This window comes from Elephas maximus, chromosome 16 (assembly GCF_024166365.1).
Source record: "Elephas maximus indicus isolate mEleMax1 chromosome 16, mEleMax1 primary haplotype, whole genome shotgun sequence".
Classification (NCBI taxonomy): Eukaryota; Metazoa; Chordata; class Mammalia; order Proboscidea; family Elephantidae; genus Elephas; species Elephas maximus.
In genome coordinates this window covers 43,893,966-43,909,870 of record NC_064834.1, presented here as the reverse complement: position 1 = coordinate 43,909,870, position 15,905 = coordinate 43,893,966, and the positions used below count along the sequence as shown (strand labels likewise).

The following is a 15,905-nucleotide window of genomic DNA, read 5'->3' as shown; positions in this document are numbered from 1 at the left end:
TGTGCTTTTCGTAACGCCTGAAATTACATCTAAACAAGGGACAGCTGCTCCAGACAAAGTGGCATTCAGGTGATTTTAAATGAGATCAGGTAATTGCTTGATGAAGCTGAAAGTTTTACCTTCAATTAAATAATCAACAGCACCATACATCATCATAACCATCTCAGGCCCTTCCACCAGTGTACCATTGCGTCAATACATGGGAGTCAGGTGTCTAAGAAACCACTTCCTCTGCATGTCTGAACCTGCACTCAGGAGCCATTTTTTAAACATTTATTCAGTTAGTCTGGTCTAATTTAAAATTAATGACAAGTCTATAGTAATGCAAATTCCATAAGCGGCTAAGGAAAGCAAAAATCTTGAACCAGGTGTGAAGCAAACACACTTTATGTTCCTTCGCCTTGTTTCTTTGCCATTCATGATACACTTTTAGAAATCATTTAAAAACATTTAGGTTTCCTGCTTCCATCTGCTAAATGGACGATACTGATAAAAATAGTAATAACAGCTACCCCAAATGGAGTCTTTTTTTTTTTTTTTGTATATAAACTAGGTATATTTTACATAAAACTCTTGATTAAAATTGAGACATCTGAATTGGAAATTCAATGAAATTGACACGACTGAATGGAAAGAGGCCAATATAAGCCTGCAGAAGTTATTGTTAGTTGCCTGTGGAGTAGATTCTGACTTGTGGCAACCCCACGTGTTCGGGGCAGAACTATTCTGTAGGATTTTCAAGGCTGTGACCTCTCGGAAGCAGATTTCCAGGCCTGTTTTCTGAGGTGCCTCTGGGTGTGTTCTAACTTAACTGTTTGCACCACCGAGGGACTCGCCAGAAGAAGTGCTTCCTCTTAAAATTCACCCGGTGAAGACAGGGAGGAGAACATCTTTTAGTACTTCTTTGGACTTAAATCAGAGCTTGGAACTCGTTTGTTCCGGTTTGAACCCCTGCTGAGAATTTGCATTCCTGACAGGTTCCCAGGAAATTATACATAAGAATCACCTGGGGGTCTTGTTAAAATGTAGATTCTGATTCAGTACATCTGGGGTGGAAATGTAAATTCTCAACAAGGAACTTGTTAGAGATGGAATTTCTCAGCAGGAGTTTGAACCAAGGTTTCGAAGCCCTGGCTAAAACAGACCTAGACATGTCCTCCTGCACCTGTCACCCAGGCCTCACAAAGACCCTTTCTCTCTGGTGCTTGCAGCCCCCACTATGCTCTCATAGTGGAGCCATCCAGGGAAGATGTGTTTCTCATGGCCATGGAATAGGAAATACAAGGAGAGGACAGGGCTTGGGGAGGAAGGGAAATCTCTCTCCTCTCCTTTGGGGAAGGCATACCACTTTCACTTTCATTCAGTCGTGCAATGCTTAATGCAAGTCTACTGCGTGCCAAACATGGTGTTAGATGATGAGGACACCATGGTCATCACACTCCTATGTTCAGAGGCACTTGTGGAACACACTAATGCATCAGACAAAAGATAAAATGATACTAAACAGTCTATGTAAAGTGGACCACAAGGAGACTTCTTTTTCAAAAAACACTTTTAAAGACAGAAAGCGTATTTTATAATGCTCACTTCCCCCAGAAAACTGAGGGGATATGGTGGCCCCAGTCAGTTTATTAGTTTTATAATGTGACAGGATAATGTAGTATATGCACAGAAATTACATATTTCCTGTATTGTATTACAATCCCTTTCAGATTTAATGCTAGACTTGGAATAGTCTTATATAAGAATTAAGGCAAAAGATTAAATAAGATGAAGAAAAAACTCAACTCTCTTCTTACAGCTAGAGTTGGACCTGATTTGATGCCTACCCAAGGGTAAAACAGATTAAGTGAGGAAGTTCACATTACAACATTAACTAGTAAAGTAACTGAGGTCTTGGACTTCTCAGTGACTCAGTCTTCTCATCTGGAAAATGGGGTCAATAACAGTTTCTGCTTCATAGGGTTGTTATGAAGATTAAATGATATAAAGTATGTGAATGGCTCACATAATGTCTAACACATAGTGAGTGCTCAATATATGTTCATTTAACATATTTTTTGAGCACCTATTATGTGTCAGGCTGGAGCTACATAGCAGTGAACAAAACAGACAAAAATCCTAATCCTATGGCATTAACATTTCTTTGAGGAGAAACAAATAATAAATTAGTAAAAAGATATTACATCCAATTGTAATAGGTGAAATAGAGGAAAGTAACTTGAGGTAGGGAGCTAGGGAAGAGGGGGGTTGCGATTTTAAACACGATGGCAAGGGAAGGCCAAGCCTGAAGGAGGTGAGAGGGCAAGCCAAGAGGTTATCTGGGGGAAGAGATTTCCAAATAGAGGAAATGGCAAATGCAGAAGCAAAGAGCAGCAAAGAGACTTGTGTGGCTGGAGGGGGAGAATACAGGTCCACAATCCCTCATTCAAAATTCTGAAAGCCAAAAACCTCTAAAGACTTCAGTCATACTTACTCCCCACTGCCTGTCACCTCCAAGTCTGTGTACACGCCCAGCCCTCTCCCTGGAGCATTGTTCACCTTCCTTTTGCCCAGTTAGAAGCCCCTGGTGGGCCCTGCCATGGTCCAGTGCATCATCTGTTTCAGTCAGCTCCATTACACCCTAGTGCTACTAAGTGCCTGGACCCTAGAGAACACTCAGAAAATGTAGATAGGTATTATTACCCCTTTTATTATTATCAGTGGAATCCCTAGGTGGTACAAACAGTTAAGTGTTCATCTACTAACCAAAAGGTTGGTGGTTCAAATTCGCCTAGAGGTGCCTGGGAAGAAAGGCTTGGTGATCTACTTCTGAAAAAAAAAAAATCAGCCATTGAAAACCCTATCATTCACAGTTGTACTATGACACACATGGGTCACGATGAGTCAGACTTGACAGCAACTGGTTTTTGTTTTGTTTTTACAATTAGTATTGCTTTTTCTGGTAAAAGAAAAAACAAAAACTAAAAAATTGTCCCTGGGAAAGGCAATACACAGTATGGGGAAGTCAGCACAACATGACCACCGCAAAGAAAGACACTGAGAGGAACGCAAGAATAAGGGGCAACTACAATAATTACTATAACACAGACAATCCTGCAATAATAGTATTAACAATATTACGAATGAATACAAAGGTAGATAGGTATGCTAAAGAAGTGTGGGAGGGTGTAAGGGAGCACACCCACCCACAGATATAAGCTTGGTTGTGGATATTTCTACATGTATACTAACATAGACAATAGTGCACACAGGGGCGCAATCATGGAAACTTCTTAGACATAACCAAACACCTAGTGGGACAGAGTTCCTAGGCTCGAAGGCGAAGAACCATAGACTTGGGGGACATCTACATCAACTGACACAACATAGTTCGTAAAGACGATGTCCTGCATCCTACTTTGGTGAGTAGTACCTGGTGTCTTAAAAGCTTGCAAGTGGCCATCTAAGATAAAATTATTGGTCTCTTCCCGTCTGGAGCAAAGTAAAGAAAACCAAAGACCCAAGGGAGCAACTGAGTGAACGGACCACATGAACCACAGCCTACATGACCCCAAGACCAGAAGAACAAGATGGTGCCCAGCTAACACTACCAACTGCTCTGACTGGGATTACAACAGAGAGTCCCGAACAGCACTGGATGAAAATGTAGAAAAATTAAGTTTACAAAAAAGACCAGACTTACTGGTCTGACAGAGACTGAAGGAACCCCTGAGACTATGGCCCTAAGACACCCTTCTCACCTGGAACTGAAGCCATTCCCAGAGACCACCTTAGAGCCAAACAATGGACAGGTCTATAACATAATAACACCTGAGAAGAATGTGTTCTTCCTTAGAACAATCAATTATATAAGATCAAAAGGACATTTGCCCAAAAGCAAAGATGGGAAGGCAGGAAGGGGTAGAAAATCCAGATGAAAGGAAATGGGAACCCAGGGCAGAAATGGAGAGAGTGCTGACACATTGTGGGGAATGCAGCCAATGTCAGGGAACATTTTATGTACAAACTATGAAGTGGGAAACTAATTTACTCTAAATTTTCACCTAAAGCACAATAAAAAAAATATTTTTTTAAAGCATTTCCATGGAGGGATAGAGGACGGTGTATCAGGACTCCAGCAACCTCTCCCCCCAAATTTAGGATTTCTACTTCAGCCGAAAGTTGAAAAATTCTATAAATTTGAAGAAAATATTGGCCCTAGTACACCTAAAAAGTTAAGATTAGTCATTTCTGTTCATAATGGGAAAATAAACTGAATGAGGAAGAGAAATCCTGAGAGGAAGGTGGGGGGGGGGGAGTGAGAATGAGAATTAAAAAGAAAAAATGGGGAGGTGAGAAAAGATAGAAGGGGATAATTAAATTCTAAAATAAAAATATAAATAAGTTTAACTGAGACAAATTTGATAGGCATTTCTCTTCGAAGAAGTATCTGTGAATGGGGGGTAAGGGGTAGAAGGCGACTCTTTACCATTAACCCTTTCTTGTATTTGGTCCTATACTTCTTCATCTATGTCTTCGAGGGTATGAAGGTTTTGAATATTTTTAAAATTTTTGAATGACAGCAAACTCCTCTCCCAAATTAAAAAATGATTCTAATGGTTAGAAAGTATGCTAAAAGACACAAAGCAAGAAACCGCTTCATTTGCTCTCATCTGGATAATCGCTCAAAAATGACAATGACTTTTTTTTTTTAAGTAGCTACACAGGAAAGTGCTGGACCGCCCCAAAAACCTCTCAGCAACTGCCGGATGCTCCAAAGTCAAGATCCTCTGCAGACAGGAAATGCCTTTGCCAGCTCCAAGGTCTCCTTCCCGCAGCCTTCTCTATTGTCTGGAGAGATTTGTGTACATCGGACTGAAGAGCTTTCTCCGCCTGGACTTCGATTCGGAGAGCTGCCTCAAAAGAAGGGCATCACTGGCGCTTTCTAGCTATCACTTAGTGCCCACAGTGTGCCAGGCACTTACTTGATGCCTCTCAGTTAAGTCTCCCACGACTTCAGGAACTGAGGCCCCCAACCAGCAAGGAAGGTATAGGAGACTCTTCTGCCTTACTTCTACTTCCCGCCCTGCTCTTATTTTGTTGCTGGATACCTTCCAGTCACATAGCTACCCCATGTGACAGAGTAGAACTGCCTCATAGGGTTTTCGTGGCTGTAATCTTTAAGGAAGCTCTTATCTACAACGGTATATTTCCTTTGAGATAGGGCTCCCTACTACAGCCACATCTAAAAGAGGAGCTGCTGTTCTGTAGATGCTGGATCTCAGTTATTTTGGAAGGTAGAAGGAATCTCCAAACTGCTTCTCATTTGGATTTAACAACAATATTTAAAAATATATCAGTGGACAAAAGTAAATAAGTATAGAGTCCAGCTGAGACTTCATAAAACCTAAATAGGATGAAAATAAATATTAGTAAAACATCTGATAATCTTTACAAGATGCCAATCTCCTAGCCATTTAGAAGGATCCTGGGAGGCTGGTTTTCCATATTCTGTCTCATATTGTTAGTAATTCTATAAATACTAACACCATTCACAGGTCTAAAAGATCATTGATTATTAGATTTTAAAGAAAATCAAAAAAGGTGAGTCCATATGATCTTCCACGAAGCAGTATAACTAGACTAGGATAACTAGAATGACTAGTATAACTAGAATGACTATAACTAGAGTGAGTTCCTTCTATCCCTGAGAAGGTGCATTTCTCCCAAGTCCAAATACATTTTCTTGAATCCCTGCCCCACCCCCATTAACTAAAATGAATATTCACAGTAATGAAACCACAAAAAAAAAGTTGTCAGAGATGTTGAAAGAGAATAGGTACTTTCACTATCAGAGATGGTTTCCTCTTTTCCCACAAGATGTCTTATCAGCTTTCACCCTGAGAAACCATAAAAAGTAAGAAAAAGAAACCTTATGCAACAGTTCTTTAAATAAAATACTACACAGCAGGCTAGTCACCCCTAAAAGTGATGTTGTTTAAAGAGTCAAAGTACATCATGCAACAAAATCAATATCCTATTAAGTTAGAAAGGGTTCCGAATATCAAAGACCAACAAACTGAATAACTTAAAGTATAAGTACGTGACCCAGGGGATTAATCACACACTGTCATGGTGAAATTAGGGCAATTCTTCCAATCATTAACGTTTTGCTTACAAAAATGTGCTTTTCTGTTTGTCTTTCTGCTAAATGATAACCGTTTCAAGTTGAATCTCCTGATAAAAAAGAGTTGAAAACAAGACAGGAGTTGTGCTGTAAAGGTCATACATGCTGCTTCAACATGAAATAGCCAAAAGATAAACAAATGAAAAATGCCTGGATTGTAGGAAGAATTTGTAAATATTCATTGGCAATCTGCAGTGGGGCACTTTAGAAAACTTTCCATGCCAACCTGTGTCCTGAAAATACTGTATTTCCTCCTGTTAGCATGCTCTTGATTTACAGGGGTACATTCAGGTTCAGAATATGAGCAACTTGAAGAGAGTTAGGAATAGCTATAAATATGAAAACCGCCTGGTTTCAAGGAAGTGTCTACTTTAAAACAAGATTTCACCCCTCAACTTTTCTAGTGTCAATCAATACATAAACCTGTATTTCTCTGCTTGATAGTCATGATACAGTTATTCTCAAGAATAAACATTAACCAGGGGTTATCTCCAGGAACAAAACACACACACACACTGATTCCAAGATTGCTTTAACTCAACATTAGGTCCACAAGTCTCCCATTCTCCAAAAATCTGATACAGACAGTCCCATTTTCATACGAGACTATTACGACCTTTGAAACCTTGATGTAACTTGCCAGGCAGGTCAGGGAACTTGGAGCCTGAAGCTAATGGGAAGGGATAAATTCTGCCACTAGATGGTTACCTTGGACTCCAACATTGAGGAGACAGGGAGAGTAGGGAGAAAAATAGTTTGAACTAAGTTGGGAATTTGGGGGCTGGAAGGGATTTAATAATAGATCAACTAGATCATCATTCCACAGATGAGAAAGCTGAGGCCAAGAACTAATACTCTATCCCAAATCTTCAAACTTCGAGGTCATGCATACCTCTCTGTTTGAGGACTCAGTACTAACTTTCTCGAGAATCTAAATCCACCTGCAATTCCAGGGATCACCTGGGCATTTAAGGAAGCAGGATGTGAACAACCCTCTGAGAGCAGTGACTTTTTCACTCCATCTTCCTTTTCTGCTAGCACCTGGGTGCCCACATCTGGGGAGCCATAGCCCTGGTCAGTCTGGCCAAGGCATGGCCATTCCTTTACTGGCCTCAGCCCAGGAGGCACCCAACTCTAGACAACTAGAGGCCTCTATGGAGGCCAAGGCTAGAAGAGAGAGATTTCTGGGTCTCTCCCTCCACAGATGTCTCTCATCCTCTTCCCGAAATGTCAGGGGCCTGATGGCTCAGCTAGGCAAGTAGCTGGATAGCAGGTTAGCAATACCCTGGACAGTGGGAAAACTCAACTCACCTCACCGCAGTCTTTTCCTTAACCCCCAAGCCGCCCCCTCACGTCAGCACTCTCATCCTTCCCCATTTCACAATAGCCCTTCCTTCACCCCACACCCTCACACTCACCACTCTGGCTAGCCTTGGTCCCTCCACTCTCCCTCTCCCTTTTTCCTACTCAGCCCTCACCCCCACCCACTTCCACACTGGCAGGAGTACCTGGAGGGAAGCAGGTGGGGTGGGAGAGAAGGGGGTATGCGGGCTCCACCTGCTTCTTCCACAGAAGAAACTCCTTAGACCAGTGGTTCCCGGACCAGCAGCTACGGCATCACCTGGGACTTGTTAGAAATGCAAATCCCCCGCCCCACCCCAGACGACTGAACCAGAAACTCTAGGGCTGAGGCCCAGGCAATCTGAGTTTCAAGGAGCCTTCCAGGTGGTTCTGAAGCTCTCAGAAGTAGGAGAGTAGCTGCCTTGGAGCAAAATCCTTCCAGCTCCTCCCGGCCTGGGCCTCCCCAACCCCCGATGTGGAGAGGGCGGGTTGCGGACTCTCCCCCCGCAGCCTCGCCGCGCCGAGCTGGCCCCCTAGGCTCGGCTGCCCCAGAGGGTGACGCAGTGTTGACTCACGCTGGTCAAGGACGGCGCCCGGGCCAGCCCGGCGAGCTGAGGAGAATCGATGGGGCCCGGGCGGCGCCGTGCTCCGCGGTACAGCCCGGCTGGGTCGAGGCTCTTTCCGCTACCTGTCGCGCCCGGTGCCGGGAAACTTGCCCCGCTCAGGTCGGCCGGAGGGAGGCGCCCGGACGCACACCCTCCGCCAAACACACCTGGAAATGCCCACATCCACCCACCGGGTGCCCACCCACCGGCCCAGCACTGCGCTACCAGTTCGCTACGCGCAGCAAGAGCTCCGCACCAAGCCCCGCGCTAGTCACCCAGCAGGCACTTGAGGTCTTTGTTGTGTTTTTTAATCAAAGAATGAGATGTCTGGCGGGGTCAGTGGTCCCACAGACGGGTTTATTTTACACCAAGTTACTCATTTAAAAAAATGAACACCATTCTGGCCATGACAGTGCACAATTATACATACACATTATGAACGTCGTTTGATATAAAACAATTATCTACAATCTACTTACATTTAATTAACCTGCTACTTCTAGTTCATCTGTGATTAATTTTAGTCACCAACCAGTCAGTTTCTGTTTGAATTGGACAGTACTATCCCTCCTCACCTTGGTCAAACAGGTACTAAGTGATAGTGCAAAACAAGCATTTAAGATTCTTGTCAACTATATCTCTCTGACAAAAGAACACACACATTCCCGAGACAAGCGCTCTGAAATGATTTGAGATTTAAGGCAGCAATGTAAGAATTTCACATAAAAAAACTGTTTCCTTTTAAAATATCCCAGGGCTACCTGTAAGGTGGGCCCCCTTTCCAAGGCATCCCTCTGGATTTGGCGTTTCCCTTGGCTTTTCCATTAAGTGTGATGTAGATCCTGATTATAGGAAAGTCATTCAAGAAGATCCTATTAAAACTTTTAAAGTTATAACTTAAAAACTTAACAAAAAGTTAAAAATTACTTTATATAAATAGAAGTAACAATTTACGTTTTGAAAAAAGGGGATGAATTTAATCAGTGAAAAGTCACTTTATCATAACAACCTAAAATTGACACAGAATCCATTTAAGTCAAAATTAAGGTTTCAACGTGAGTTGGTTAATTAGCCAGTGCACCAAATATTTTAGGATTCTGGAATATCAGAAAATTGATTCCCTTTCTCTTATAGTTTTCCAGTTCTTTCAGGAAGATTTGCTGTAGCAAAATGTTATTCCCAAATCCAGTTTTACAAACATGCCAGCTGACGCCAGGGGTCATCATCCAGCATTAAAATAGCCTTTATCGCCTTCAATGTCCACTTCCTGATCAGAGTCCTCTGAAACCTCTGATTCAAGGTCTTCCTGGGAGGCAGGGGAGGGTGAGCATTGAGAGCTATCCAAAGAAGCACCTTTATTCTGTTCACTGGGCAAGTCTTGCCTCTGTTCACAGGGATTGTCCAAACTTTCCAGGTCATCTTTTTTATTGCCTTGAGGGTTCTCCTGAATGAAGAAAATGGAAATGAAGATTGGAGGGATCATGAAATGTGGAGAGGTGAGAGACATAAATCAAAATGGTTTTTCATTCAGTACCATCTTTAAAATGTTTAGTTTATCAAGTACTTTCAGTTATAATATTTTTATCCAGAAGATACATAGTTGTACATCTTGCTCATTTTGGAAGAGATGTAAAGAGGAGTGGCTGTTACACTGGAGAGAGATTATACTCTAGCCAGATGAAAACTAGTCATAGATATAACTGTAATGGGTTATATCAATCAACGGAACAATTAACTCCAGTACAGGCTCATGGTCTCAAGATTTATAAAAGTTTAGAGGGTGGAGGAAATTAGATAACTCCAGAAACATTCTGTCTTCATTCTTTACATATTTAAACTTTGCTAATTAGGGTCTTCTAGACATTTTAAAACTATTAATGCTAAATTTGAATTAAGGAGAAGTTAAATTATTTCAGTTATTTTAAATTATTTGGGTGAATCCTTTTACATCCTTTTTCTAGAGCAAATTTATAAGCATATACACACAAATATGTGTAGCAAATTACAAAATCATATCAAAGAAAAAATGCAGAGCTGGAAGAATGCTGCTAACTGAAAAAGGAGACAATTAACTACCATTTACTTAAAATTTGGGAAAAATTTCTGAGAAGTATTTCCACTATGACATAAAAAAAAAAAAGTGCTATCGATTGTATGAACCACTATTTTAAAAATCCCTGGCAAACTGAAGTGGAGCCTTTAATGAATTAAATAAACTAGTGAATTTTTGGAAACCCTGGTGGCGTAGTGGTTAAGTGCTACAGCTGCTAACCAAGAGGTCGGCAGTCCAAATCCACCAGGTGTTCCTTGGAAACTCTGTGGGGCAGTTCTACTCTGTCCTAGAGGGTGGCTATGAATCGGAATCGACTCAATGGCAGTGGGGTAGTGAATTTTTAATCCTGTGTTTCTCTAAAATGGACATGTACACTATATAGAAACATTATAATGCTAAAGTTGTTTTTTAAAGCAAGACTGTAGAATAATATATTCACCAGATTGCAACTACGTAAAAGATAGGTATACACAGTCAGAGACTGAGAAATCTGCAAATATTTAAATCATGTTAGAATAACGAAATTATGGGCATTTGTTTCAAAGTGTTCTTTGTGTTTGACACCACCTTATTTTTAATGAACAAGTAATGACCAAAAATTTAAAAAAAAAAACCCACACTGCTTTCAATTTCCCCACTCATTGTTTCAAAAATATTTTATTATAAACTGTGTATACACCGGCAAATGAACAATTCAGCCAATTGTTAGATAACTTTAGAGGATATATCCAGATTAGGACATCAAAACAAATCTTTAGCGTTAAATCAATAGAGCTACTTTAAAAACTGAATTCGCCTTTACTTTTTATCACGTTTTGTAACAAGGTCACTGGGGAAAATACTGCTAGAAAGTTTAAACAGGCTTGGATATTTTCCTACATGTTTTACATTCATTTTAAGAGCTGAAGTTAGATGGAAAATCATTTTTTAAACGCTTTGATTTTTAATTCTTGTAAAAAAAAATAGTGCAAACAAGACTTAAAGGTGTTTATTTCCTTATATTTACTCTTGAGTTCTGCCTGGTTTTATTATGGCTGTGTAAATAATAGAAACAATTTTCTCCCAAAGATAACTGCTTAAGTCATTTACTGTCAATTACTTTATCTTTCCTGCGTTAATTAGATAAACAACATATGGGGTTTATAAAACAATTAGCTAGGAGTTTTCCTAGCCAGTGTGTGAAAACCCCAGCATAATTGATATAGGAACTGCATTAGGTGCTTTTAGCATTACTGCCACCTGAGCGAGTCATCCTGAATTTCTGCAGGGCTATTTGCCTTTTTAATCAAGGTGAAGAGGTTAAATAGGCTCTCAAATGACTTCTGTATACAACCCATAACAGGCCTGGCACTGGAATAACATGATAAAAAAAAATTTATTTCCATAGAAACAGAACCTTGTGATACCTGTTTTAATCGCCTCCATTTAGCCCGTCGATTCTGAAACCAGGTTTTGACCTACAGGAAAGAAACAAGAAAAACTTGCCAATGACCCAGAAATCCCGAAAGATCTAGGGAGGAAGGGAGAAGCCAATTAGGGGCTGTAGAGCTGACCAGCGCTCCAGACGTTGCACAGCGCGACGGGCGGGGAGGCGCACAGCGGCTCCTCGTCTTCTCCCGTCTCTCTTCCGCACGTCCCCCCCGCCCCCCGGACCCCCGGCCCCCCGACCCCCCGAACCCGGCCTCAAGAGCCTTGCCCCCCGCCGGAGGCGGTCCCAGGCTCCGGGCGCACTCACCTGCCTCTCGCTCAGCTGCAGCATCTTGGCCAGACGCTTCCTCTCGGGCGGCGAGAGGTATTTCTGGGTCTCGAACTTCTTTTCCAGCTCGATGGTCTGATCGTTGGAGAACCTCACCTGGCCGCCTTTCCTTTTGTGCAGCGGCCTCTGCAAGAAAGGACTCCAGAGCAAGGGTTTGCCTGCGGGCAGAAGTAGCAGCACTTAGCGACAGCCCTGGAGCGCCTAGTTCCGAGGGGGTGACGAAAGGGGGAAGCGCAGGAGGACACCCAACCAGACAGTTCACATACACCCACAAGCACACGCACCGGCACATGGGCCCAGCAAGTTCGCACTAATACACACATATACCCACAGGCAAACACCCAAAGCCACACACCTAGACTGTATATACACATATGCACATACACGCCCAGTCATACACCTACACTGCATATACACACAGACCACCCTGTACACTTTAACGCACACAACCATCACATCACAGCTACATACAAACACACAGATCCTTTCATCTCTAAAAGAACGCCCACTACAAGTTGAACTTAAAACACCACGATCCTCTTTTACCAGTCGTTCTCGATTTTATACACAACTTTTTGCACCCCTAGGTCCTCTCCCTCGGTAAACTGCACTTTCCGAATACTCGGGTGTCCGCGTGTTGAGGAAAAGCGGGGCTGGAACACTACGCAAGGCGTTCGCGACCAAGGGAACCACGAGGCTCGCTGCGCGGGAAGCGCTGGGGCCCGGGCGCCCGAGTTAGGCCGTGCGTGGAGCCTCCAATCCCGGCCCGAGGGCGCCGCGGCCTCCTCTGATTTCACACCCGGTCCGCGGGGGCGGCCAGTTAAAGCCACCCCGTGGGCTATGGCAACATTTCCGTCAATGTGTTTCCTGTTGGTCTATCTCGAAAAACCCTTTGCTTCCTCCTGCGCAGTCCCACCAGTAACCCAAGGAAACCCAGAGCGCGCTCTGTGCAAACGTTTGCCCCCAAGCCCAGCCCCAGTGAGGGTCCCGCTGCGGCCCCAGCAAACAGTGCCACTGTAGTGCTGCTGCACCAAAGCCTCGCCGCTGAAATAAAAATATACAATATAATAAGCTTAAAAAAAAAAAAAACTAAAATATAATCCCCCCAAACTCCCCCTAACAGTGGGAGAGAGAGAAAACTAGGCTGGGCTAGAGGTTGTGTCATAATAACAATGACATTATTGAATTAACGGTCAGTGTTTTCAGGGTCTTTACTGAAGCTGCCAATAACACGGGATTGATATCAGACCCCACGGCCTCCTTATCCACCTCGACGCTTCAGACCCTGGAGGCGCCAAGGGCCAATCCGGAGCGCGAATCGCGGCGCTCTCATTTCTTTGGCAGTGTACCGATGGGACAAGCCAACAAATTCTATATGCCCGCGCAGCCCATCTTATCTTGCGCCCGGGGTCTACAGCTTCCTACTCCAAAGGTCTGTCCGTCGAGCTGTGCTTCTGCTAGCCTGCGCCTAAACGCTTTGAAAGCTGGCATTGTTTTTTCGAGATTTTGCTTGCGTCAGGCTTCAGACTGGTGCAAAACAGCCTCGGGGGGGTGGGGGTGGGTAAAAAAAAAAAGGAAGCAACTGGTTATTTTAGCTGCCATAAAGTCACATCCCACACAGAGGAAATGAACAATATCAGAAAAACGGATCCCGGCTATCAGAAGTCGAGTGTTTCCTGAATTTGTCTGTATTGAGGATGTCGATAAAATAATCAGCAGCGTGCACTACTCCGGGGGAAGGGTCTGCTTCATGCAGCCAGGAAAACACTTAACAGCTTCTGAAACCAGATTTACTCCTATCGAGAACTCAAGATTTCCTGTATGAACGGAAAGGGTCAGGCTCTTTCACTGCACAAGCTTGTTGAACCAGGTCCAGCCCCGTAACCATCCGAGCCCGGCAGCTGTCCCGGCCCCATCGGGGCCGGCCCGCGGCGCCTTGGTGCCCACCTCTCCGTCCCTCCCCGCTAAGGGGGCCTCACCCTGGGCGACACGCGCGGACCAGGGCTGCCCTCGACCGCCAGCGGCGCCTGAGGTCTCGCCCAGGCTCTCGCACCCCGACGCCTGCAAGGTGCAGGAAAACCAATCTGAGTCATGGTGCGGTCAGCCCTGGCCGCGCGCCGCCGGGGCCCGATCTTCCCGGCCCCGCGCGCGCCGGAGGGCCGCTTTTCAATCGCTTTTGCTACAACTTTCTATTGCTTCCCCCACCCCCACCCCCACCCCCACCCCCGCCCCCACCCCCACCCCCACCGCCTCCCGGGCGCTGCCACCTGCCGGGTGGCGCCTTCCTCGCCGCCGCCTCGGCTCGGCCCCGCCGTGACCCCGGCCGCCTTACCCAGGGGGTCGTGGCGGAGCAGGGCGTGCGTGTAGTCGTTCACCGTCCGCGGGAAGGGGTACAGAGGGCCCCCGAAGCCGCCGGGTCCGTAGGCGGCGGCCAGCGCCGCTGCGGAGTGGTGCGAGAAGGCGGGGTGGATCGGCGTGGGCTCGTACACCGGGGTCCGGTAGGAGGACACGAGGCTGGTGAAGGAAGAGTTGGGGGACGGCAGCGTGGGGGTGGGGGTGGGCGCGGCAGGCCCGCGGCCCAAGATGTCCTCGATGTAGAACGGCGTCGGATGCGCGGGCTGTAGCAGCGGCGTGGGCGCGTACAGCGGTACCCCCACGGCGGGCGCAGCCGCCCCGGACCCGGGGTGCGGATACTGCATGGCTCCCCTGCGCCTCGGCCCCTCGGAGAGCTGCCAGCCGCCGCCGCGGTGCTACATTTATCCGCGCTCCGCGCTCCCGGCGATAGGCTCTGCCGGCCACGGGGTGGGGCCGCGCTCGCTGGCCCCTTCCTGCCGCCGGGTCCTACGGCCAATGGCGCGGGGCCCCGGAGCCGCCTCCCGCCCCTACCCTGGCCCGCCCACGGCGGCCGAGCTCCCCGCCCCGAGGACGCGCCTGTTGCCGGACTCTGAGGACCCTGCGCCCAGGTGCCCGGCAGCCGGCGCCACTGCTCGTGGCTCCTGGCACCCCGGCCGGGGCCGCCCTCGAGGAAAGTCCGGGACGTGCGTCCGTCCGGGACGGAGAGAGGAAAGCAGCTGCTTGGAGTGCGACTCTGCCGAAACTCGGTCGCACTGGTCCAAGCCCGGACCCCGGGTGTCAGCAGCGGTTCCCAGGCCAACCCAGGCGAGGGACAGCGGAACTGACAGCGTAGAGGCCGCTGGAGGGCCGCGTTTTCACAGGCCTGAGAGGAACCTCCCTGGTCTGCGCGCTCCGTGGAGTAACGGTGGCACGGCTTTTGCCCGGAGCTCTTCCTAAGCTAGCAAGAGGGAGTGCCCAGGGTTACTGGGGCTGCTCCAACGAGAGAGATCAACTGCCCTTAGCTCTGCCCCAGCGGGGTGAGGACGACTAGACTTCAGGTGCTCCAGACTCTTAGCAGCTCCAGCCTGTTTCATTTGGATACCCTGCACTCAGCCACTACCCCAGGGACGCTGGCAGAAGCCGCTTCGGTCAGGTATCAGGAGAAGGCTCGGATCTTATGCGCCGGACGGAGTCTGTGCAATCTTCTCTGACCCGATGGGGACCGCTCCTTGTCCCCTCTCCCCGGGCCCTGGAGGTTGCAGCTGCGCACAGTCCGACTCCTCCGTTTTGCACGTGTTTTCTATTGAAGCAGTGACGCTGGCCCGTGTGGCCTCGGCTCTGCGCGGCGCCACTCGCCTCCGGGGCAAGGGGGCATTTTCTTGATTGACGCCCTCCTGCGGTTGTCACACCTCGCGGTGAGCTATTTCTGCCGAGGTCTCCCTCCGCCCCTCATTAATCGTGGAAATGCAAAGACTTCCCTGGTTTTTCAGTTGAGGAGGTTTTTATTTACATCTTGAAACTGTTTCTCGTATTGCAACGGAACTGCATTAGCAAGAGGAGTGGACTGGGAGCTGAAGGACCTGAGTTCTAGTTTCATTCTGCACAGTTTTGTAGAGCACCTACTTTGTGCCAAAAGTGAACTACACA

The 15,905-nt window shown here is 46.3% G+C and overlaps 1 protein-coding gene across 1 annotated transcript; it reads right to left on the bottom strand.

Annotated features, from left to right (window-relative positions):
* Positions 1-8,394: 8,394 nt before the first annotated feature.
* On the bottom strand, positions 8,395-14,695 carry HHEX (hematopoietically expressed homeobox). Its single transcript, XM_049855530.1, has 4 exons — positions 14,257-14,695; positions 11,904-12,082; positions 11,575-11,625; positions 8,395-9,559 (listed from the first exon to the last, which is right to left on the bottom strand). Exons 1-4 carry the CDS (start codon positions 14,621-14,623, stop codon positions 9,338-9,340), a joined length of 819 nt encoding a protein of 272 aa, XP_049711487.1. The 5' UTR covers positions 14,624-14,695; the 3' UTR covers positions 8,395-9,337.
* Between the last annotated feature and the right edge of the window lie 1,210 nt (positions 14,696-15,905).

Coding starts and splice junctions, on each gene's coding strand:
- HHEX (XM_049855530.1), bottom strand. CDS start 14,623: ATGCAGTATCCGCACCCCGGGTCCGGGGCGGCTGCGCCCGCCGTGGGG. Junction 12,083..14,256: donor GCTCCGCCACGACCCCCTGG/GTAAGGCGGCCG, acceptor TTCTGCCCGCAG/GCAAACCCTTGCTCTGGAGT. Junction 11,626..11,903: donor TGCAGCTGAGCGAGAGGCAG/GTGAGTGCGCCC, acceptor TCTTTCCTGTAG/GTCAAAACCTGGTTTCAGAA.